Source organism: Hirundo rustica, chromosome 1 (genome assembly GCF_015227805.2).
Source record: "Hirundo rustica isolate bHirRus1 chromosome 1, bHirRus1.pri.v3, whole genome shotgun sequence".
Classification (NCBI taxonomy): domain Eukaryota; kingdom Metazoa; phylum Chordata; class Aves; order Passeriformes; family Hirundinidae; genus Hirundo; species Hirundo rustica.
Window position 1 is genome coordinate 117,561,082 of NC_053450.1, and position 23,179 is coordinate 117,584,260.

At 38.6% G+C, this 23,179-nt stretch overlaps 1 protein-coding gene across 5 annotated transcripts in view; it reads left to right on the forward strand.

Moving 5' to 3' along the window:
* The window catches only part of THRB (thyroid hormone receptor beta), a 156,759-nt gene that overhangs the window by 125,448 nt on the left and 8,132 nt on the right, over window positions 1-23,179 (forward strand). For 4 of the 5 annotated variants that reach the window (XM_058421012.1, XM_058421010.1, XM_040066839.2 and 1 more), the window contains 4 exons: window positions 11,666-11,766; window positions 15,588-15,735; window positions 17,125-17,330; window positions 20,112-20,258. In XM_058421012.1, coding sequence (XP_058276995.1) covers window positions 11,666-11,766; window positions 15,588-15,735; window positions 17,125-17,330; window positions 20,112-20,258 — 602 coding nt within the window. Of the gene's footprint in view, window positions 1-1,200; window positions 1,548-11,665; window positions 11,767-15,587; window positions 15,736-17,124; window positions 17,331-20,111; window positions 20,259-23,179 lie in introns of those variants that run through there. The other variant, XM_040066819.2, reaches the window with a different exon arrangement.

Sequence of the window (23,179 nt, forward strand, 5' to 3'; positions counted from 1 at the left end):
AGGGGTGCCTGTTTGTTACTGACTTCACAAGTTTTACTGTATCTTAGCTGTGCTCTAAAGAAAAAACATGCTTTTCCCAGTAAAAAAACCAAATAGCAGCTAATGTAAATTAATTTTTTTTTCTTTTTGTTTAGATCAAAAAAAGAATGGCTGATTAAAGAAGTTGTATTAACGCTACTGACATTTTGGGTGCATTAAGCAATTAAAATATCATAAAATTTTTGTTGTAGTGGCATTGTCATGTTCATAGTTCATAGGTGAGCCAAAACGAGCAAAAAGCGTTCCTTCCTTTCCTCACTCCGTTATCAGAAAAAAAGCTCTTCCAAAAGTACTTCATTACTGAAACAGAAAAGATAACCAGGCAGAGTAGCAAAGCAATTAGCTTATTGATAATATTTAAGCAGTGTTCTTTTTGCTGATTATATTATTTTGACGTTTCCCACCTGTTGAATTGAATAGAAATTACTTCTTGAAATCACTGAAGTTTAGAAAAGCCGCTTTCCCGTAAATTCATTACCAGGCAGTGAGGAGGATTGTGTATGTGTGGAGGGCTGGGGAGATTCATGCATGTAATTCTGTAAAACAAAATCAATAAAGCTGATGACAGATTAAGTTGCTAAATTTTGTAAAACTAGACTACTGTTTGGGTCATCAGCACAGCACTATTGGATTTTCTATGGTTTAATGCTGAAAAACAGGATTATTGATTTTAGGATTTTCAGCGTATCCCCTCTGGGAGTTCTTAAGCAGTCTTTATAATTCTTCACACTTAAGTTGACAACTACAGTGACATAACTGTGTCCTCGCCTTAGTAATCGTTTTCTAATCATATTGGAAAAGGCTGGAAATGGTTTATAAAATGATTATTCCAGACAAGCGGGGGAACAGGAGGGTTGTCAGGATGTCGCTTCTTTGTCTGGTGGTCATTGCTACCTGACTGCCATCTTCCCTTGGAATTAACTTACAGTCACAGATTAAGACCTTTGACTGTCATAAATCTGCTTCCCAATATGTTTGACTGGCAGGGGAGTTCACAAGCCGTCCCAATATAAATAGGATTTTAGCACATCAGGTGCTGCTCCGAAGTAAAACGGGCTGGTTTTCAGTCGACTTTGTTGGTGTATATTCATTGCTCCTCTCCCGATCCATGTGTATGCATGCCTGCGTGTGTATGCATGTGTGTGTGTACGTAAAGTAGAAGCTGAGATAGGCTAACAAAATGAACTACTGTATGCAAGAAATATATGAAGTGCACCCAGCTGCTGGTAGCAATTGCTACATGCAGTCCACTGATTATTGCACATATATCGAAGATAATCAGGGTTACAGCAGTTGTGATGCTCAGGTCCTGCACAGTAACAACATATATATGGAACAGGCCTGGGCGGTGAATCAGCCTTATACCTGTAGTTACCCTGGAAACGTGTTTAAAAGCGAGTACTCTGACATGGACATGGCCCTGAATCAGTACAACCAACCTGAATTTTTCACAGAAGAAAAACCTACTTTTTCTCAAGTGCAGTCGCCATCGTACTCTCAGAAGAAAGGTAGGGGCATTTTATTTAAATAACAACAAAAAAATAATCTCTGTTTTTGTTTTTGTTTTGCTTTAAACTTACGGTCGCATCAGTTGGCTCAGATGCATCTTTGAATGTGAAGGCTGCCTGTTCAAAATTGAAAGCAGCAGTAACATAGGTTGCTAGGTGATTATAAGGTTTTCGGTGAGCTATGAGAATTTCCAAGCACTTTTTCTTAATCTATAAAAGACATTTGCAAGTATATTGTGGTTTTTTCTGCTTTCCTGGGCTATTAAGTTCCTTTGCTATTCACCAGTGAGCTCGATAAGAAAGTTTCTCTCCTGAAATGTTGTCATTATATATTCTACATCTTAAAGCTGTGTTTCTGGTTACATACAAACTGTGTAAGTCCGTGTTTCCAGTAAATGTGGACTCTATTTGCTCAGCAACTCGGGTGAAAGAATTTGAAAATAGGACTCTAAATATGTATGGGAAAATTATTGTGTTTGAGTTACTGTCTTCTAAGTGAAAACCACAAGTTTCTGATTATGCAGAGCAAAAAAGACTGGAAATTCAAGAATATATCTATGCAAGAAAGATGACTTTGCATCCAAAAGGTTGATCTAATCAATACGTTTGTGAGACAAGTGCAGTGTCTTCTCCCTAGGGTTAAATCATTGCCAGTTTTTAGAATTTATTCTTTTGCTTTCAAGTAAGCGAAGGAGATTTAAAAAGAGCCCAATACACTAACAAACACTTGGAAATGTTTTCAGCGTTTTTTTGTTTTGAACTCGGTAACCAGACTGATGCATACAAAGTATACATTCTCTGTGTTTCTTTAAAATCACATTATTAAAGAAGAAAAATAAACTGTATGTTATACCAAAATAATATCCTTTTCTGGTCAGACCAGACTTTTTGTATGCAGTTTTCAAAAATCCAGATGAATATGATGAAACTAGTGAGATAAAGAAAACACCATTTACTACTTTGAAGTATCTTTATAGTGAAAAGTAGACTGTTTATTTTTATTAACTACATGAAAATTGAAATATTTTCCTTTGGGCAGAAAATATTCATTAACCCTTGATGCAATAAATCTCTATGATTGATAGAAAAAAATAAATTTTATACTTTGAACAGCATCCTATTTCATAATAAAATTATTTTTTAAATCCTTCTTGGAAGCTGTGACAACATGATCAAATTGTAGGCTAAATGTAGTTGTGGATAATGTATGTTTTTGTGTTGTCCAACATTTTAAATGCTTTTTAAGTCTGTTAATCTGGTTTTTGGGATTTAATTAATGAATTCATAGCCTTTGTAGACTTTTCCCATGTCTTTTTTTTGGTTAAAGAAAAAGTTTGTCTCAGGATTAAGTTAGAAAAAATAAAGACATGCTGTTGCAAAGTCACTGACGGAATATATTTTTCATAAGGTTATAAATAGTATTTAGTACACCTAGGTCAGAGCTTTAAGTTATTTCAGTACTCAGGCACCCGATACTTGCCCTGTGTAAAGTTTTTGAACTTGTTTGTTTGAAAGAATACAGAGTTTTTAGAAACGGCTTGTATGCCCTTATTTTCTACCACCTCAGTTTCACTAAGAAATGGTGGTGAATTTCCGTGGAACCTGGCTCTCAAGCAGGCTTTTAATTGATCATTCACACAGACTGAGCAATGTGTTTTGGGATTCTTTAGAGCCTTATTACTGCGATTATCAATAAAACGTTGCCTCCCTTCTGTCAAACCTTTGCAAATGCTGAGTTTGTTAAGCAGAAGAGATCTAAACTGCATGGAACATGTGCATCTTCTCTCTCTCCTTTTTTTTTTTTTTTTAATATTTCCCTCTTTTAAGCAAGCTATCGTAAAACTAACGACTCGTTTAATCCTGTCCGAAGAACAGAAGGCTTTTCACAGGGCATGTGTGTCTGTATTGATCCAGAATTGATTGGGGGAGCGAGAGTTTGTTAGAGAAGCCTTGGTAATAGCCCATTAAAGCAAAATTAAGTCCCTAAACAGGTGTTCATGAGGAGTCTTGATTGTTGCAGTTGGTATTTTTGTTAGTCCCCTGAAATTTGTCATAATCTCAATAATATGCTGTTCAAATCAGATTGTACTTTACAGTAGCACATGGACTCATTTTCTGTCAGAATCTCTGCTAGTTACTAAATGGTTAAAGTCTTGTTTTCCCTCTGGGAAGAAAAAAAAGTCAACATTTTGTATGTTGAAAAGCTTATAATTTATGAAAGAGTGTTTAATTACTTCTCTGTTTTTATGTCTCTTTGAAAGAATTCAGAAAATAACTTGAAAAACAACAACCAAAGACCCCAGCAATATGTCACTAAGGGAAAAAAATGAGCATTTATAAAGCATAGCCAGTTATTCTAAATATCAGAAAGCTGCTTCAGTTATTACAGTACATTAAAAACTATTATTTCCTGACTATATGTCAGAAATTCTGATGAAAGAATTAACTTTTAAAGAAAAGAACTAGTCCAGAAAATCAAGAGTTGGAGATGTGGGTTTAGCTTTGCATCTACTTGTTGCTCCATTACCTTTTGTGCTCTGGTGTATGCTGTTTAGAGTTGACAGCAAAACATTTGTGCAAGAGCTTGCTGTTTTATTAAGGAAGACTTTTCAGACCTGATCCTGCCCTAGGAAACAGGCAGCCAGATACACTTTGTTTTTTGCGTAATGCTGTGATATCTGATAAGCAGAACAGGGCTCATCATCGTGAGAATGAGGTGCTATTCTCAGTTTTATCCCAGACAGCTTAAACTGGAATATTTTTCCCCTCATACAGTGCTGCCAGCCGTGGAGAGCTTGCAGCAGTGCCTGCTGGATGGGTGATGCTCAGAGGGAGCCTGTGCCCTCCTGCCCCTGTGCAGAGGCTGAGCAGGCTGGCAAAAATGTCCCTGGATCTCTTCACACCACCTATGCTGCAAGGAGGAGTACCCAGTGACAGGGAGGAGATAATGCAGTTAGGAAGATACAAAAGAAATATGTACAGGAGTCCAGAAAGCTCAGTCTCCCCACACTTGGTGTCTGCACAGTGTCTTGGACATCTGATCAACATGGGAGAAAGGTCTGCAAAGTTAAAACTGGGATAAGGGTTGGCTTTCACTTCACTTTGCATGGTAATTTCTTGGACAGTGTTAATGAAAGATGTCCACAGGTGTCTGTGAGGTTAGACTTTAACTTCAGATTCTGAGGAGCAGGGATCAATAAGCAGAGGCTGCCCCCAAAACAAGGGTTTGCAGGGGGAAATTCTTGAGTTTAGGTTGCAGGAGAGCCAGCTTCTCATCCCTGCAGCTCATTTTGCTTCCCAGATACCAGTGAGAAACCAGTGAGGTTAATGCCATGTTTTGAAGGGCTCTTGGTATGGTGGGAGAACTGGGCTTTGAAACTTGTTATTATTGTTATTTTTGTAATTGTATTTGCCATAATTATTTTTCTTTATTTTTTTTCTCAGGCAATTAATGTGCAGCTGAGAATACATAGTGTGTGAATGCTAGAGTATGCAACTGAATTAGCACTAACTGAGTTCTCAGCAGTGTGAGAACATTAGGGTACTTTCTAAATAGCTGAGAAAAAGTAACATGAAGCTTATGCCAAAACATCATCTCATCAATGCAGGGAGTGTGTGTGGATATAATCAATTTACAGGAACTCTGAGAATTTGTCGTCCTGGCCTTTGTAACAGAGCAGCTCCCATCATGTTAATGATTATTCAAGGCTTAAAAGTATAAATTTTGCTCTTGACCACCCATCTAAGGAAATAGCTCTAAGAAAAATTGCATAATCCATTGCATAAATCATTATGCATTTGGAGTTGTGTTTCTTCCATGACAAAAGTCAATCAAAAGAATGTGTTTTCATCTCCTTTGCTGTAACCTTTCCACAACCAAATGATGAGAAAGTGAAGTAAGTTATACTTTGCTTTGTTCAGTGAGGCTTAGATTTCTAAACAAATAACTTTCTTGCAATACTAAGATATTGTCTCTAAAAACATTTAAATAATTTGAGGGCTAGAGAAATTGCATGATCTGACCCTTAAGGTGATATAGTTTGTACCTGAAGTTGGTAATGGCTGCAGGTACAGTATTGATCACAGAAGTTTAAGTTTGGGCTAAAATGTTTTCAGCACATTCTCTGCAAAACCACTGTTGTTGATAAGGTTTCTGACTTAGCCTAAGGAACAGAGTGAATGCACTGAAAAGTCATTGAGAGAAAAGGGACTATAAAATGTTTCAGATTTGATCTTTGCAGAATCTTTTGCTAAATTTTAGTGATTTCATAAATCAAAGAATATCAACAAAGATCAAAATTGAGGACATGCAAGCCAGTTAGCTAACAAGAAAACTGTGAATTTGCTCAGCAACATTCTCGGTGCTTCCAAGCTCGAAGGAGAAATAAGCCATTTTTCTCAGTGGGAGTAATTTAAAGAAAGTGGGAAAGAAGGATCAGTGTATCTGCCCAGCCTTTCAGATCAATATTGATAATAGCACAAATAAGAACCGAGTATGCTTTTTCTCTGTTGGCTCTATGCTTTCACCAACACTCCATTTAAGCTTTTTCTGCGCAAGTATGTCAAGGATGATGTATGGCTGGTCCTTGTAATTTTTCATAATTTGTAAAGAGTTCAAGGTGACTATGAAAGCAGTAGAACAGCAGTACAAATTTACATATCAGTTTTAATACAGTTGAGGATTCTCAAGGTAATAATTAACTTCATCTTTTTCATTTTCATACTGCAGTGTCTAGTAAGTGAATACCAGCTTACTGGTAAGTCCTAACTCCTCATTTTAGTGATTGGTCTCTAGTCATACAAACCATACCAGATGGGGAAAAGAAAGCTTTCAGGGAATATATTTAATACATGACTCTGCCACTGTATAGTGAAAATTAAAATACTAAATAATGGTCTTAAAATGTAACTGTCCTTCTGCAATAGCAAAATATGGCATTTTCTACCTGCAAGCTATAAATCTATGGTGGATTAGGAACAAGCTAATAATGAACATCTGGAAGACAGGCATAATTTGTTTGCATCAGTGTTACTCATATCCCTGTTTGGGAGTCAAATACCATTTGGTTCCACAATTTATTTAAGGTGTGGATTAATTCCCAAGGCAAATATCACAGTATCTGTCCAGACCTGGAGACATAAAGTTTGCGCAATGATACTTTAACAAAACTGAAACTGGTTCTTTACTTTTCTCAAAACATGCTTCTTGTTGTTGTTGTTGTTGTTAATGTGTACCAGGTAGAGAGGAAAAAGAAACACTATAATTTTTCGGAGTTGGTAATAATTGAAATGGAGGAATAGCCACTGAATGTCTCATTTGTGTCTCTCCAGCCTGTAACACTGTGTAGGGTCATATATGGTGCTTTAAGGCATCATTCCTGCAAATGGTAATTTAAGAGCGCATGCATACAGTATTAATGGAGGAGTACCTCAGATGACTGCATGGGTTAGCAGATCTCCTTCTGTCCTTATGGCTGCTTGGGGCAGATGAATTGTGCATCCTCCTGTTGAAGGGAATTGTTTCCCGCCATGCCTCTACAAAGCTGCAGTTGTGATTTAAATTGCTCTCAAGATTGGCTATAGTGGATTATATGACATGTTCTTCTAGAGAGAGGCAACTGGTCCTGCTGTGTGCTTAGCCTTGCCAAGACAGTAAGATTAGGCAGACTGGCAGGTGGGAGTCTGGGGACCATAGGTGTTACTTTAGGCTACAGGGGAAACACCAGACATGCCAGATCAAGGTCATTCACTATTGTTCTCCACTCAAAACAAAGATCCAAGGTGGGTACTGAGATAAACAATGTCATACTTGACAGATAATTAACTTGGAGAATTATATGGGATGTAACAAATGACAGTCCATGAGGATTCTGAATACAGCAGAGAATTGAAACAGCAAGGAACAATATTGGTTGATTTTGTACAAGTCAGTGAGGTAGGTGTTGCTCTTGAACAGTTCCTCTTAGCTATTTACTTAAAGGTTTTGACCAAGAAATAAAAGTTAAATTATGATCTGACCACCTGAAATAGGAAGCTACCTGATGTTCCCATGAGATTTACCAGACATTCTTCTTTAGTAAGAGAGCACCAGAGTTACTCTGTCCAGGCAGCATCTGCTTTTCCACATAGGCATTTTTATCTTTGCTTCAGTGTTATTGCACACACCTGAAGCAAAATACTTGTTGATATGAGGGACAAGTTGCTAATAGTGGTTGCAAGGAGTGAGACAAGTCTGTTGCTCTTCCCCTTCCTCAAATCATCTAACAGATAATTCTGTTGCCATCCATGGCTTCCCCAAGAATCTCCACTGCACTATTCATTTCTTCCATGCTGGTGCCATGTTTAGAAAAACTGTTGAATTTCTTCCTGCTAATGCTGTTTCTAACTCTGAGTAGCAGAAAAAAATGTACTGAGTCTGTTTATCTGTGCGTCTTTGAAGTGAAACTGTATTGAATTTATACAGAGGTCATGCAGGATATTTGTAACCACTAGAAATTACTTATAATATACATTAGTGTTTGTAAGAACTGAATGTAAAACCACTTCTTTTGCAGTGATGTCTGTCTGAATTATATATTTTAAAAATACTACTTAAGGTCCAGTCTTCCCAGTCTAGCTGTTTCTGACCCCATTAGCTGTTGGAAGAAGTGTTAAAAATGTAGAAAACAATAACAGAAAGAAAAGATATATGTATTGCACACTTTTGTTGCCAGTGATTTCTTGGAATAAGATTTTTCTCTTCATTTTTCCTGTTGAATCACTAGAAGAGTTCCAGGTATGTACTTCCCTTGTGACATGGACTCAATGTGTGGAAGTACTGAACGTAACACTTAGGTAGCTTAAGCAGGTAGCACTTAATACTTCTGATGCAAGAAAATTGGCAGTGGTTGCATGTAAGGATGCCATTTTTAATTTCTGACTAGGAGTTCCCCTAGAAGGTTGTGTGTTCTAATTGGAGACTGTTTTTTATATTGGATAAAGTCAAGAAACTCCAGGAAGGAGATGGACAGCAGTGGTCACATGCATGACCTACTGTATGTATTTAAGGAAGGAGTTTAGACAAGTGGTCTCCTGCTCCTACAGTAGAACAAGTTGCCATTACATGAGCAGCCCTAACCAGCTTGTATAATTAATGAAATATCAAGGCATTTAATTCAGGAGCAATTCTTGATGAAGCTAACCAGGGATACTGAATTTTTGACAATGTAGTTTATGCTATGCAAAGACTGTACTTCATGAATAGCAGTAACCAGCAATAACAAGAAGCCATTGATCTTCATGATAAATTTAGGGGGAAATTCTGCATCTCTTTGCTGCATCTTCTGCCCACTTTGTCAGCTCTGTGTTGTGTATGTGTTGCATGTGCAGAGGCAGGTGTGAGCAGAGTGGGGGCAGGATGGAGATAATAGCCTATGCTAATCCCCCACTGGCATAGTGTCTATTAGGAGTCAGTGATGTAATTAGAGTTGAAACCCTGCTGTCTCTCATCTCTCAATGTCACATGGCCACCAGTCTATCCAAGCATAATTTTTTCATCATGGAGAAATATAGCCTGAATATAAATCTGGTCTTTTGCTGTCTTGTAGACTAGCTTGTTACAACATTAAGATCTCAGCTCATTCCCCCACTCCCCATTCAGATGTCAGTAGGAATATTGGCAGACCTGAGATGCCTCTATACAGGAATGGCTTCCGAGTACTACTGCTTCCATGGTTTAGAGAAGAGGGATATGTGTTCCTCTATAATTTGATAATCATACTCAAACTAGGCCATACAAATACTTTTTGCTTTCTTTACTTTCTCCTGATATACTCATCAGCCTCCATAAAGTTTAAGTATTTTAAGTTCAGTTACTTTTAAGTGTTTTGTCTAATCTGGGCTTTCCACTCTGGAGAACCTCTGGAAGCATAGCCTTAGGAAGGCACTTGAATTTAAACTGTCTGTTACTGAGCTAACCCTCTGGCATGTTAGTTGCAGGAAGATGATGGCCACCCCTCTTGCAGCATCCTGCAGCAGCCTTCTGCTGCCCTGAGTCTTCCTGCTGGTTGCCCTCTGAGTGACTGGTATCCCAAGTCCCCAAACTGTACCAACCCATACTGCTGCATGAAGAGAGCAAGCATCATGTCTGGCCTTATGTGTGGTGCTACGATGGATTCAGCAAGCCAGTGATAACGGATAGTGTTACAGGCAACTGCATCCAAAGGGCGCTCCTTCATTGCACTCAGAATTCCACTCAGACATCTGGCAGTTGATACAAAACTGGGAAGAGCGGCTGGAGCACCAGATGGGTGTGCTGCCATTCAGAGCAACCTAGGCAGACTAGAAAAATGTGATGAGAGGAATCTCTTGGAGTTCATCAAAGGGAAAGGCCAAATTCTGCATGTGGGGAGGAATAATAAACACAGCAGTGCAGGCCCAACTGGCAGGAAAGTGCTTTGCCCTGAAGTACTTTGAGGGTTCCTGGTGAGCAGCAAGTTGCATATATAGGGAAGCAGTGTGTCCTTGAAGGAAGGGAGGTAAATGGCATCTGATCTGCTTTAGGAAAATCATCACCAGCTTGAGGGATGTGATCCTTCCCTTCTGTTCAGCTCTAGCAGAATACATTTGCAGTGTTGGGTCCAGTTCTGGGCTCCCCAGAAGAGAGACAGACATCCTGGACTAAGTCCAGCAAAGGGCCACTGAGATGATGAACTGGGGCATCTCTTCTATAAGGAGTAACTGAGAAAGCTGAGACTCTTCAGCAGAGAAGGCTCAAGGGGTCATATCAGTGTGTGTGAATGCCTGATTCCCCATACTGTAGAAGACAGGGCCAGACTCCTCTCAATTCTCAGTGACAGAACGAGAGGCAATGAGCACAAATAGAAGTACAGGGAATTACTTTTAAGAGTAATAAAATAGTATTTTCTTTTCACTATGAAGGTGACGGAGCAGTGCACTTGCACAGATTACCCAGAAAGATTGTGGAGTCTCCATCCCTGGAGATACTCAAAAGCTGTCCAGCATGGGCCTGGACAGCTGGCTCTAGGTGGCCCTGTGTTGAGCAGGGGTGTTGGAGTGGTTGACTTCGAGAAGTAACTTCCAACCTCAGCCATTGTGGGATTCTGTGAAATGTTTACTTACACAGTTATACATATAGGTGTACTTTTCTGTCTCCCCTCAAAGAGAATCTGAGATCTCTATGTTACACCTTCCCAGTGAGATTTTTCAGAAGGTAAAATTACAAACCATAACTCAATTAGTTATGTGTCATGGAAACATTGATTTTGAAAGGTTTATATTTTACCCTGTTTAAAAGTTGTCTATGGTTACGATTATTTTTGCTTGCCATCAGAATAGTTTTGGTTTTTTGCTCAAATTGAAAAATATTTGTGTATTCAAAACAAATGTCATTGTGGGAAAATACCAAACATTGCCATTTTTTTTCACAGCGGGAATATTTTCATTGGCTGGATCTGGTAAACCACTTCAAAAGAGAAAATTTCATTCTAACACATACATGTTCACACACACACACACACACACACACACACACACACACACACTTGAATATCCATGTTTTTTGCTTTAAATTCAGGCTATGTTAAGTATTCCTGTGGAACACATCGGGGTCAGGCATGATCAATACAGCTTGGGCTATATGTTGCTAGCACCTCTCTGCTTTGAAACAAGCCATCTGTCAGTAAATATTTCTTACTACCAAGTCCCCCAGTCACACTGAAACCTGGTGTCTCATCTGCAGTGTACAAGTATATTGGGGTTTTTTTTCTGATATGTAGAGCAGAAATATATTGTATGCCTTCATTGCTATTTCACATCAAATCTTTTGAAGTCATGAATATTTTCTGACATAGTATTTCACTCAGGAGAGAGAAATCATGTTCCAACTTTCCTTCTTGACCAGCAGACACTGAATCAGTCTGAAGAACAGAAAATCTTACAGACTGTTTAATTAAGTCTGTAACATAGTACAAACTTTTATTCAGGAAACTCAGTGAGTTCAGAAGTATGGATCACTGCTAGACAAGATCTGCTGTGGATTTTAATACAATTTTTTTTTATCAAATGTATCATATAATTTTGCATGGAGTTTACATGCCACATCCTCTTTTTCTTTGCAGGGTATATACCCAGCTACTTAGACAAGGATGAGCTATGTGTAGTATGCGGGGACAAAGCCACCGGATATCATTATCGCTGCATCACTTGTGAAGGTTGCAAGGTAAATGGCACGGTGGGAAAGTGGGAGTCAGAAATAGCTCTCCAGCTCCTCCATTATACAGACTTCCTGAACTGTGCTGTCAAATCAAATAAAGACAGATTAGAAGCTAATAGGAACATCCAGTACTGATGATAAGCCGTATCTGACCATGCTGCTGCTCTTCATATGCATGAGGAATGTAGTTGGGTTTTGCCCTGTTTGCTTCTGAAAAGAAAACAGGAAATTTAGATTGTTGCTGTTGCTGTTTAACAGTCAGCTTTTGAATTTCCATTTTTTAATGTTTCCTTAGCCATGTTCTCAGCCAGAGTACATCAGCATGTTCCTAGCTACTCCACTGAAGCTGTTTATGCAATAGCTGAGCTTCTGCTTATGGCCATGAAGAGTTTGTAGCGATTAGCAGTGTTCCAATGCCTCTCACCATCCCTGTGAAGAAGCAAAAGTCAAAATACTTTCCACATGCACATACTACGGTAACATCCACCAATTTGGAAAGCATTGGCACCCAATTAAAATAGTTCCAAAAAGATTTTGACTTCTTTAACTTAGGGATATTGAAATGTGCTTTCAGCGCTAAAATGCATCTCCAAGACTACATAAGAAATTAAATTTAAAAAGAGATTGCTTTGAGCAAGTAAATAAAAAAATTGAGTAACAGAATCCATCACATCTTACATGATTTCACTGCCATGAATTTGCCTGAATAGCTTGAGATTCTGTAAGAAAGCTATTCTTTCCTGCAGAAAATAATAATAAAAAAATATTGTTTTTCTAAACAAATGGGACCACACATGTCCTGGACTAGTATAATGAGACTAAGCCACGAAAGTCTCATTCTGTTCATCCACAAAGTCTGGAACATTTGGGTCTGGGATTTTGGGTTTGGATTGGCTTTAGAGCTTCTCATCACAGTAACTCTTGTGTTGAAGTAGTTCCTTTCGTTGTACATCATTGCCCTAAGTTACATTTATGAAATGCACAGAGACCTAAATATCTTATGTATAGCAGATGGTAATATTCATAATGGTTTTATACATATACTTACATACAATGTATGGAAAAAGTACTTATATCTTTTAAAAGAACTGTGGAGCTGCACAAGGGATTGTTACACATTTGCATCCTGAATACCAGATGATAACAGTACATAACATGTATGGATGCAACTTAATTCAGGTATCATGGGAAGTAAGCAGCACTGTGGCATTATGAAGTATACTTAGCTCCCAGCTGAACAGCTGTATCTCTTGCCAGCTTTCCTGCTAAGGTTTTTGTTATTTCAACTTGAGTAGTCCTTTTTATGCCTACCAGCTATTTTGGATACATAGCATACAAATATGCTTTTATCTTCACATACAGTTCTTCTGTCTGATGTAAAATTAAAAATAATGCTTATGTGCACAAGGAACTGAGATAACAATTTGCACAAAGTAATTAATTTCTTGGAGGAGCTGCATACACATTTCAAGTTGTATGATATATCAACAAAGTTACATGTTTTATCAATACACTATATATATATATATAAAATCAATTTTCAATTAATTTGGTATTTACTAGTTGATTCCACTCAAAGTCACTTTAATTTTATAACAAGCATAATCAGGCCTGGCAGCCAAAGATGTGCTTTGGCAAGTGCTTTCATGAACAAAGCATCCTCACACCTGATTTCTGAAGAGTAAATTGTGAGGAGCTTAAGCACAAATAAGTGAACAGTGAGTTCTGACATCACTGAAATTTTTTTTCCAGACTTTACCCATTGCATCTACTGCTATATAGGTGTGTAGTAAAGGAGTTTAGGAAGAGTTACTGCCTACAATATAATATGCTTTCTTTTATTGATGAGAATAACACTTCTGTGGTGAAGTGTTTGGACAGATATAGAGAGCAGCTTCCTTAACATGTATCTAGAGATGAACAAAGAAGGTTTTTTGCAAATTTTTTCTGAGAAATGCAAAGAAATGAGAAGGTGAAATGGGCTGTCCCAACAGAGGTGATGGAGACCCTTGCAATCATAAAGCCACAGCTACATCAAATCCCATGCAAGGTTTAGAAAACAGAAGTGCACTCTCTGAGATTCATTAGAGATTTTTTCATTTCCTACCATAACTATTGATAACCCTGTGACCCTTGTTGTCCACAGCCATCTTAGGTCTTCAGGAAGGGGAGAAGCAGATCTTTTCTCTAGGAATTCATCACAGGGTTGAAAACCGAACCAAAACTGGGTGTTCAGTAGATAAGAGTTTGGGACTTACTCCAAACCCCACATGAGGATATTTTGCCTGTGATTGCCCAGATTTTATCTCAACACAACTGGTCCCAATCTTGCAAAGGCTCACACACAAGCTTTATGTCACTCAGTTTATTAACATTTCGGGTCTTAATGTAATTAAGGAAGAAAGAGGGGTACTCTTAGCTCAAGCTAAGAGTAAGATAAAACTCTAATGGGGACAAGCCTCTTTACTGTCTCCACAGGAGTAGAAGCCAAAATACAGACTTACCTGTACATGTTAATTCAACATTCTGTGTTAAAAGAAATTATGCACTGCTGTAAGATTTTACTGGGTGTTATTTAACATGATTTAAAAACAGACCTTTCCCTTACTGAAGTGAAGAGACTATTCATTAGACAAAATCCCAGCTGAAGAGACTATTCATATGATAAAATCTCACTTGAATTTTGCCATTGTTTTGACTGAAATCAAAGCCATTCTTAGCCTCAGTCTAACAGGACCAGGGTGTCAGTGTGTTCTCTGTGTCAAGGTAATCCTGAGCTGCATTGCTGAATGCAGACTGTCTCAAATAATGTTGAAATTTGAGATTAAAGTGAAGTCTAAATTTTCTGCTTTACAGCCTATACTGTTCATATCCTAATGTTTTGGGGAGTTTATCCTGCCCTTGCAAAAGTCAGTGAGAAAAGTCATGTTGAAATTAATACCAGGATTTTGTCCATAATGTTGAGAGATGAATTTTACCTACTTTTGTTACCTACAGCGAGGTTTTATGGGGTGTTTAAATGAGTGAATTCAGTGGGATTGCATTTTTTCATATGGTCTTAGGATCTGTTTATTTTTGCAATACAGATGTGTATTATGATAAGATAGATTAGATAGGTAGATAGGTAGATAGGTAGATAGGTAGATAGATAGATAGATAGATGGATCTTTGGTGGTGATGGTGCTTTTGAAATTCTGTGGTAAATACAAATTAAATCTGCTTATCAGAAATACAAATAATTTATAAATTAGGGATCTTTTGAGTTTAGAACAAAGCTCAAAGGTTGCATAGACTGTATTTGCAAAATCTTTGTCTTGCCCACATTTGGTTGATTCCTTAGTTAATTATTGGGCTTTTATGGAAATAAAGAAGTGGAACTGTTTGTCCTCAATCCTTTAATAGCACAAACACACCAGCATTCTTACTATTTGCAGAAGCTGCTTTTTAATTAAAACTATGTGTATGCCTTTTAATAGTCTTCAAAATAATTACAGTTTGAAAAGGGGCTCAAAATAAAATACTTCATATGCAAAAAAAAAAATTAACACAGTAAAACATAAGACTACAAGAAGACGTGTACACAGTATTTGTGCCTCAAGACAGCATTACTTGCACCTTTGCTTATCTGTCTATATGTTTTTAATTCTTAAGGAAAATCAAGAGAAATGTCATACACTATAAAGCTGGTTTGAGAGCTTTGAGAATTTCAGGGAATGAAGTGTGTTATCTTGCATACTTAGGTACATGCCTAACAGACCAAGTAGGTCCTAATTTTTAAAAATTGCTCAGTGCTAATACTTTCCAGTGTGTTTATTTCTTGCGCCTAGGGTTTTTTTAGAAGAACCATTCAGAAGAACCTCCATCCAACCTATTCCTGTAAATATGAAGGAAAATGTGTGATAGACAAAGTAACAAGAAATCAGTGCCAGGAATGTCGCTTCAAAAAATGTATCTTTGTTGGCATGGCAACAGATTGTAAGTATATTTTTCTGGTTTTCTTTATTTTTTTTTCAGCGTCTGTGTTTGCTTAAAGTATGTTGATTGATGAAGCTTGTTAAAGCAAAGTAGAACTTCCAACCCTTTTCTGGTTTTAATAACTTGTACCAGGGAATTGCTCTCATTGCATTAAGCCACTTTCACAGGGCTGCAATTTTTTGTTTGTCCTTCATCAGGCTGCACCTTCTTCTGGCCTTACCAAGCTGAGTAACAGTAGGAATGTTCACTCTTTAGAGGAGAGGAGGGAGAAATGCATCTGGATGGACACTTTGCTTGAGATAAAAACATCTTGTTTAGAAAATTCTGGAGGATGTGAAATTGAATGTCATTGTATGAGTCATCCTGCAGTTGTTTGTTTTATTTTTAGCCCTGAAGAAGTTATCTGCTGCAAAGATTTCCACTCTCATTCTAAAGGACTAGAAAATATGTCTTTAACCCTTAGGGGTCTTCTTTTCCTGCTGTTGCACAGGGATTTACACCAATAACTTCCATTACTACAAATGGGAGGAAGTCATATAAAACCCCCAGAAGTTATATAAATCCCCTTGTGTCTTCATGCTTGTTGCCAGTATAATCCTTTGCAGAAGAACTGACAGGAAAACAGGCCCAATAAACAACAGAAAAATAGTTTAACTTAGTATTTTTGTTGTTAATGTAATGTATAACAGTGCCCTCTGTCTAGAGGAAAATAGAATAAAGGAGACAATTTCATTGTGGCCAGGTAGACCTTCAGGAGAGGGTCGGGATACCAGTGAAGTTGTGAGCAGAGCAGCCCTGGGCCCTGTGGATCTGGTGTCTCTGGAGGTAATGGGACTCTAGAGGACCACCACTTGTGGGCCTTAGGGAAAGAGCCAAAGGCATGTTGGTCTGATTGTGTCGTGCTTCAGGCAGATGAGCCTTCTGTGAATAAGTGCTCCCACTTTCTTCAATCCATGTTGCCTTCTGCTGGCATCCAAGAACATGTCCTGCACTTCAGAGCAGTGAGTGTGAGCATGCTGATATGACTTTAAAGAAAAGAGAAGTGCATCTTTCCCAATATGGATTGCTCCAAGTCCATTACAGGAGCACTTGGACACCTCAGAAAGCTTTTGCATATTAGTTTTATTGCTGGAATAACCCCTTGAGGGCATTGGCAGTATAGAAAGCACTACCAGGGGTATAGTCATTCCTTGCTATCCAGGCTTCTGAGAAAATGAAGTTTGAGGGGAGAAGTAAGAGAACTGTCTCAACTGTGGGTCTTGCCCGGAGTACTTCCTTACTGATTAGTTAAGGTATTTGAAGCAACTGGTACCTCAGGCACATAAAAGACCAAAGTTCTGACAGTCTTAAGAGCTTCCTGCCATTTTTGTATGTTTTTTCCCCTGCTAGTGGTGTTGGATGATAGCAAGAGGTTGGCAAAGAGGAAGCTGATAGAAGAAAATCGAGAGAAGAGACGTCGGGAAGAGCTGCAGAAAACCATTGGGCACAAACCAGAGCCAACAGATGAGGAATGGGAGCTCATCAAAATTGTTACTGAAGCACATGTGGCCACCAATGCACAAGGAAGCCACTGGAAGCAGAAAAGAAAATTTCTGGTAAGGGCTTGTAGCCTTTTTAGAGCCAGGTTCTGTTCTTTCTTTTGCAGTGCCTTCCCAGCATTGCAACACCAGAGAGATTTTCTTGCCAGTGTACTGATGTTTGTGGAAAAGGGATGATTTTGCGTAGTTATTACTTCATTTTTCCTGCCTGAACCTCAGTGTTTGATCAGACCATGTATTTCAAAAGATAAACAGTGTGTTGCTATGTTAAGGCTTACTCAGCTGGATACTTCTATTATACTGTGATAAGAAAAAGTAGAAAAATTGTTTCACTCCTGATTGAGAACAGAAGCACTCTATAATGCATACTGTATTTTTAAAATATATTCCATCTAGGGACCATTGTCTTTATTAGGGACTACATAAAACTTATTGGAAGTGTTAAAACAATATAAAGTTCTAGATGAAAGCTGGTATTTTTTTGTTAATAACTCAGGGATTTCACCTCTTTTGGTCAGTGGTGGATACATTAATGAAAATAAATTAGGCAAAGAAAAATCATTTCAGTGAGAACAGTGTATTCAGTGAGAACAGGATGATACATACATTATACCATTGGGACTGCAGCCTTCAAAACAACTTAGATTTTCATCCTATAACTAAGGGTCAGAAAATAAATGGTGATTTGTGATGCTCAACCTTAAAAAGGGATTTATTTGATTTTTCTAAATCGATTTTTAAGGGAAATGAGTGCAGAGTGCAAAATGCTTGTACAGCACAAAAGAGGGATTAGGGATTGCATTTCAGACTGCATTTCAGGGGTCTTTAACAGTCAGAGTATACCAAATCTGATAGAGCACACATATTTTTGCAAGCCTGGGCTCCTTCTGTGTTAATTCACCATGAGAATTTCAACTGGCTGTTGAATTGCTAAGAGAAATTATGTATTCAAAGCAACTGATCTCTTTTGTAATGTTGTTTCTATAATGTTGTTGTTTTTTTTTTTTTAATTCCAGTTAGACCATGTAAATTTCTGTATGAATGGCTTGTGTTCATAGTACTCTGCAGTCAGGAAACCACAGCCAGTTGTCACTGGCAAGAAGCAAGAGAGCATTTTCCAGGAGTGTTGCAGAGCAAGGTGCGAGCAGACCAAGGAGCACCTGCAGTAATACTTTTGGTTCCTTAGACAGGAGCGCTGTTCTTCGGGTATCAGCTGGTTTGCGATAAAACGTAGGGAGCTTGAGGTTGGGGCTGGGAATGAGCTGTTGAAGAGCAGAAAAAGCTGACAGTCTGCCCCAGGAGCTATGGATTTGTCCTCATGTGGCTGAGGCTGGCTCTTTGACAACAGGGGCTTCACTGGCATCTGCATCTCTTCTCCTGTTGAGTTAGGTGGAAAGGGCTCCCATCCAGTGTGTTAGCTTTAGCTGGCTCTCCTGACTTGCTTTGCCTTTCCTGAGAAAATGCTGTGCCCTTTCTTTTTCTCCTTGCATGGATTTAAGCATTTGGTCATTTTGCTTGGAAGCGGTGAAGGTTGTTTATCATGAGCACACAGACAGTGTGGTTTAGTTACCCAAGATTCAGGCAGGGAGAGAGCCTATTTGAGTTTTTTAGTAGAAACCATCAGATAATTGAGCCCAGTCTTCTTCATTGTTCCTCTACAATTGGTACTTGCTTTATTAAGACATTGTTGAGTTTTTTCTTGTAAGAAGTTAGAGTTGGATTCAGATTGGTTACAGAGCTGTGGAAATGATGTGTTTCTTTTAAAAAGTGGTTGAACACAAGTTTTTATTACAGAACGTACTTTGAGCACCTTCCCTGTTTAAGTATCTTATATAAAAGTGTCACGGGGCTTATCCGTCTTAAAGGTCTACTTCTCTGGATTTTATCTAGTCTTTGACCTTAATGTGAACAGAATGAAACCTCTGCATGCTGTTTGATAAGTGTTTTGTAATTGCAAAGCCACACTTAACAAACAAAACAGCTTTGCTGTGTCTGTTTTTAAAGTACGTGGTAACATTGACCAGCTGCATAAAAAGCAGGTGAACAAGTTCAAGTGCAGTTGCAATTAAAAAACACTAATTACAGATTCTTCTTGAAACTATTTCATTGTATATCCTCATTGAAATCCTCAAAATATGATTTGTTTTGCATTTGGAGAAGCCTTGAGCTGAAATGGTGCAACAGGCAATTTTCAACCAAAATTTTACCCGGATGAGTTCAAATTCTATTTACATTATCCAGGGCACCTTTAGGGTAGCCTGTTCTTGCTCATAAGTCGTTTTAGATTTGCATGTAAGTTGTTTTAGCCTTTTGGAAACTGGTCTTGGGAATTTCTGGGAGGGGCCATGTGATACCCAGCAATCTGTTCTGAGGTGACATTCTGAGCTTTGAGTAGATAAAAGAGCCTAATTCTGCAAACCTTGCAGCATCTTTATAGGGGTAACATGTCTCCTCAAATCTCTTTGTTTTTAGAGAAACTTTAGAGCTCTCAGCTCCTGTAAGGAAAAATGTGCCTAAGTTTTTAAGCAAAAGATGCATGTGCTGCACCCATAAAATGCATAGATACAGACACAAGGAAGAAACTGTGCACAAAAGTCCAGTTGTCCACAAAGAATGGGTGGGAGCATACTAGTCACCCATTTCTCTGTACAGTCACCTCTTTCACAAATGTCTCAGAAATAAATTCACATTTTGTGACATAAATGGACTTTACTTATAAAGCAAATAGTGTTGCTTTTTATTTTAGTGTGTCTTCCATCACCAAGCAGGACTTTTTAGAGTATAAAAAGTTGCTTTAAGACAGACTGCTCCTTTAAATATCTTTGTTTATATCCTTAGCCAGAAGATATTGGGCAGGCACCAATAGTTAATGCCCCAGAAGGTGGGAAAGTGGATTTAGAAGCCTTCAGCCAGTTTACAAAAATTATCACACCAGCGATTACAAGAGTGGTGGATTTTGCCAAAAAGTTGCCTATGTTTTGTGAGGTAAGAAGACTTTCGTGCACTCCTCATTTATATGCCTGTTGTTAAAAACTACTCAAAATACTCTGGCAAGGAACTTAAAAATTCAATCTGTCTAAAATTAAAAAATTAAAAGCACTCAAAATTGATGGGACTAGAATCATCTGGATTTTCATGACTTTTCTTTTTCCTGTGATTACTGAAATCCTGAGTTTGTTAATCTGGAAGTCATTGTGGTTCATTAGGGACTCAGATATGTCTTTAGAGGTGGCCTTGAATGAAGCAAATGATAAAAAAGATACTGTCCAGAAGAATCGCTGATATGTTTAATAAAATATTACAGCAAATGGTTCCCTATGTATCTTCTGGTTCCTTGGCAGGTACAGTATTGTCGAGTTGGGTCTACGCAGTAAAAGCTTCTTCAAACTCAGGAAAGCAACCCTGTGCAGGAGTGGCACTTGCCTCATTGGGTTCCCTAGTCTTGGTTTTCCTGAATGGGGAGATTGTGCATAAAAGACTCTGTGAAAGTAATGGATTGTCATTCCAGGTAGATACTCACATGTAAATATAGAGTAAATAGATTCAAAGGCTTGGTTACACATTAGGAATACAGAGGCCTTACGCTGATCTCATTTGTACCAAGGTATTGTTTTTATTGAAGGACCAGGTGCAACGGCTGACTTTTTTCTTTCTCCAATTTAATAAATGCTATCAGAACTGCAGCCTGAAATAATATCTCAGTCTTAATAATCTAAATAATTTTCATAGAATCATAGAATGGTTTGGGTTGGAAGGGACCTTAACGATCATCTGGTTCCAACTCCCCTGCCATCAGCAGGAAAACCTTCCATTGCTCCCTTTGCGGTCAACACCCTACCAGGAAAGAAGGGTAAGGAAGCTATAACATTTTACTCAGCTGTGGCTGGCAGCTTTTCTTTAAAGTCAGTCAGGGGAAGCTATATATGTCCTCTGGCAAGTACTGAACAAGAAGAGGTAAATATCAATATTTGTCATAGTGTAAATATCTCACTCTGGCCAGTATCTGCATTGGCACCATCAGTCAAGGAAGCATGAAATAGTAGCCAAGCATGAAGATTTTAAAATATGAGGAATGTGTCCATGGATCATGAGGACCCTGCAGCATTCAGCATCTGAGGGAATCTGTCTTCTCTGATCTGGCATTTGTTGGTGGGAAATTGCAATGACGTACCAAGGTGGTCTTTTTAATTTAGAAAACTCTGCCAGTCACACACAGACTTCAGTGCCCATCTGACATCTACTACCCCTCCTGGCTACCATGAGCCCACTTGTGTCAGAGCTAGGCAGGAATCATGGATGAAGAAGTCAAGGCATTATTGAGCATGACCTCTGTATGTTATGTGGCTCAGCTGGACAGGCTTTGTTTACAGCTGAGCCACTGTGTAAACCTGACACCTGCCCATATACAGCAAGATCTGATGGCAGGGTGAGGGACAACTCCTCATGAACACAAAGGGGTAGGACAGCTATTCTCCGAGTTGTCATATGTAGCATGAAGAAAATGACAAATGTTTGCTCCTTTTGAAGGGGCACCCTCCTTTTCTCCTTTGTTTCCAGTATGATATTTAACCCATATATTTTTCTTAGGAGCAGCACTGTGTGGGCTGTAGATTTTTTACAAGAAAAAACACTCCTTTTTTCCATAGGACCTGCAGAGCATTTAAACATTAAATCAGTTTATAATTCCAGAAGCTGTCTGAGAATGTAGTAAATGTCTATGAAAGAGGGACATGACAAGGAACATCCATGGCCACTGTTATTTTTATGGCTACTTTTCCTTCTTTTTCACATCTTTGGACACATAGAGAAGCCAGCAAAGCACTGTGAGTGCCCAGCTTAGCTTGTGTGCACCCATTGGCCCCCGCCTCAAAACAAGTATCCAATCCCAGAGTAACCAAAATATAAGGAAAACTTAATTTACTTTTCAATATTTGTCCTGTTGTTTCCTTCCTGATTTCTTTCTTCTTAGAAGATGAAGATTGAGGAGAATATAATAAGTTTGATGTGAGTTTTAAATGTCTAGGCATCAGTGGTTCCACAGTGGGTGAAGCTGTGTAAATACTCTTTGAGGTCGCTCAGTTCTGCTCAACTCCATGGTGCTGCGTTGCACATGTATTCTGCAGAGGTGGGCACCTCCAGTTCCTGTCTTGTGCTTTTTCTCCCTGCAGAGAGAGGAGAAAGGCCAACACACAGCAGAGTTTCAGTCACATTTGTTGATCCAGCTACTTGAAGGTGCTCTGGTAGTAACACTCAAGTGATGAGTGTAGGTAGCATTAAAATCTGCACAATTAGGAGTAGAATTGATGTTCAAGCCTCCTGTCTCTGGTAACTCCTGCCACTGGCAGATAAGACCTGAGGCCTGGCATCTGTGAAACAGGTATCCTATGTATTCTTCAGAATTAGGAAAGCTGGTGAAGGACAGGCATAGTCAGACCACCACTACCATAAAGAAGTTTTAAGAAGGATCAAGTAGAAAGAGCAGTCCTCATTAGCTTCATGGCTCACTAATAAAATAGCTGAAGCATCACAGAACATCTTCTCTACTGTTATTTGTTTCTTTTCTACTATTCTTCCTTCTGTTTGGAGGCTTGATGTTCTTTTAATTTCTCTTTTCCCTTCTCTCTTCCTTTCTTTCATGTCCTTTTTTTCACTGCCATTACTTATTCCAGTATCTCTTCATGGTTCCTCTCACATATCTATTCTTGTTTTATTTATTTTTTTTTTTAACTCTGTTTCTTTCTCTACTTCAGTCTCTGCTGCCAAACAGTAGAATTGTCATTGGGTAGCAAGACTGCTGCTGTGCCTGTGCAGTCTTCCCCACACTACTGCTGAGCTGAGGGTCATCTGTAGGGAAACTGATTTGCCCTGAACAGGATGAGTCAATTTTCTTGTGTATTAAACACTTC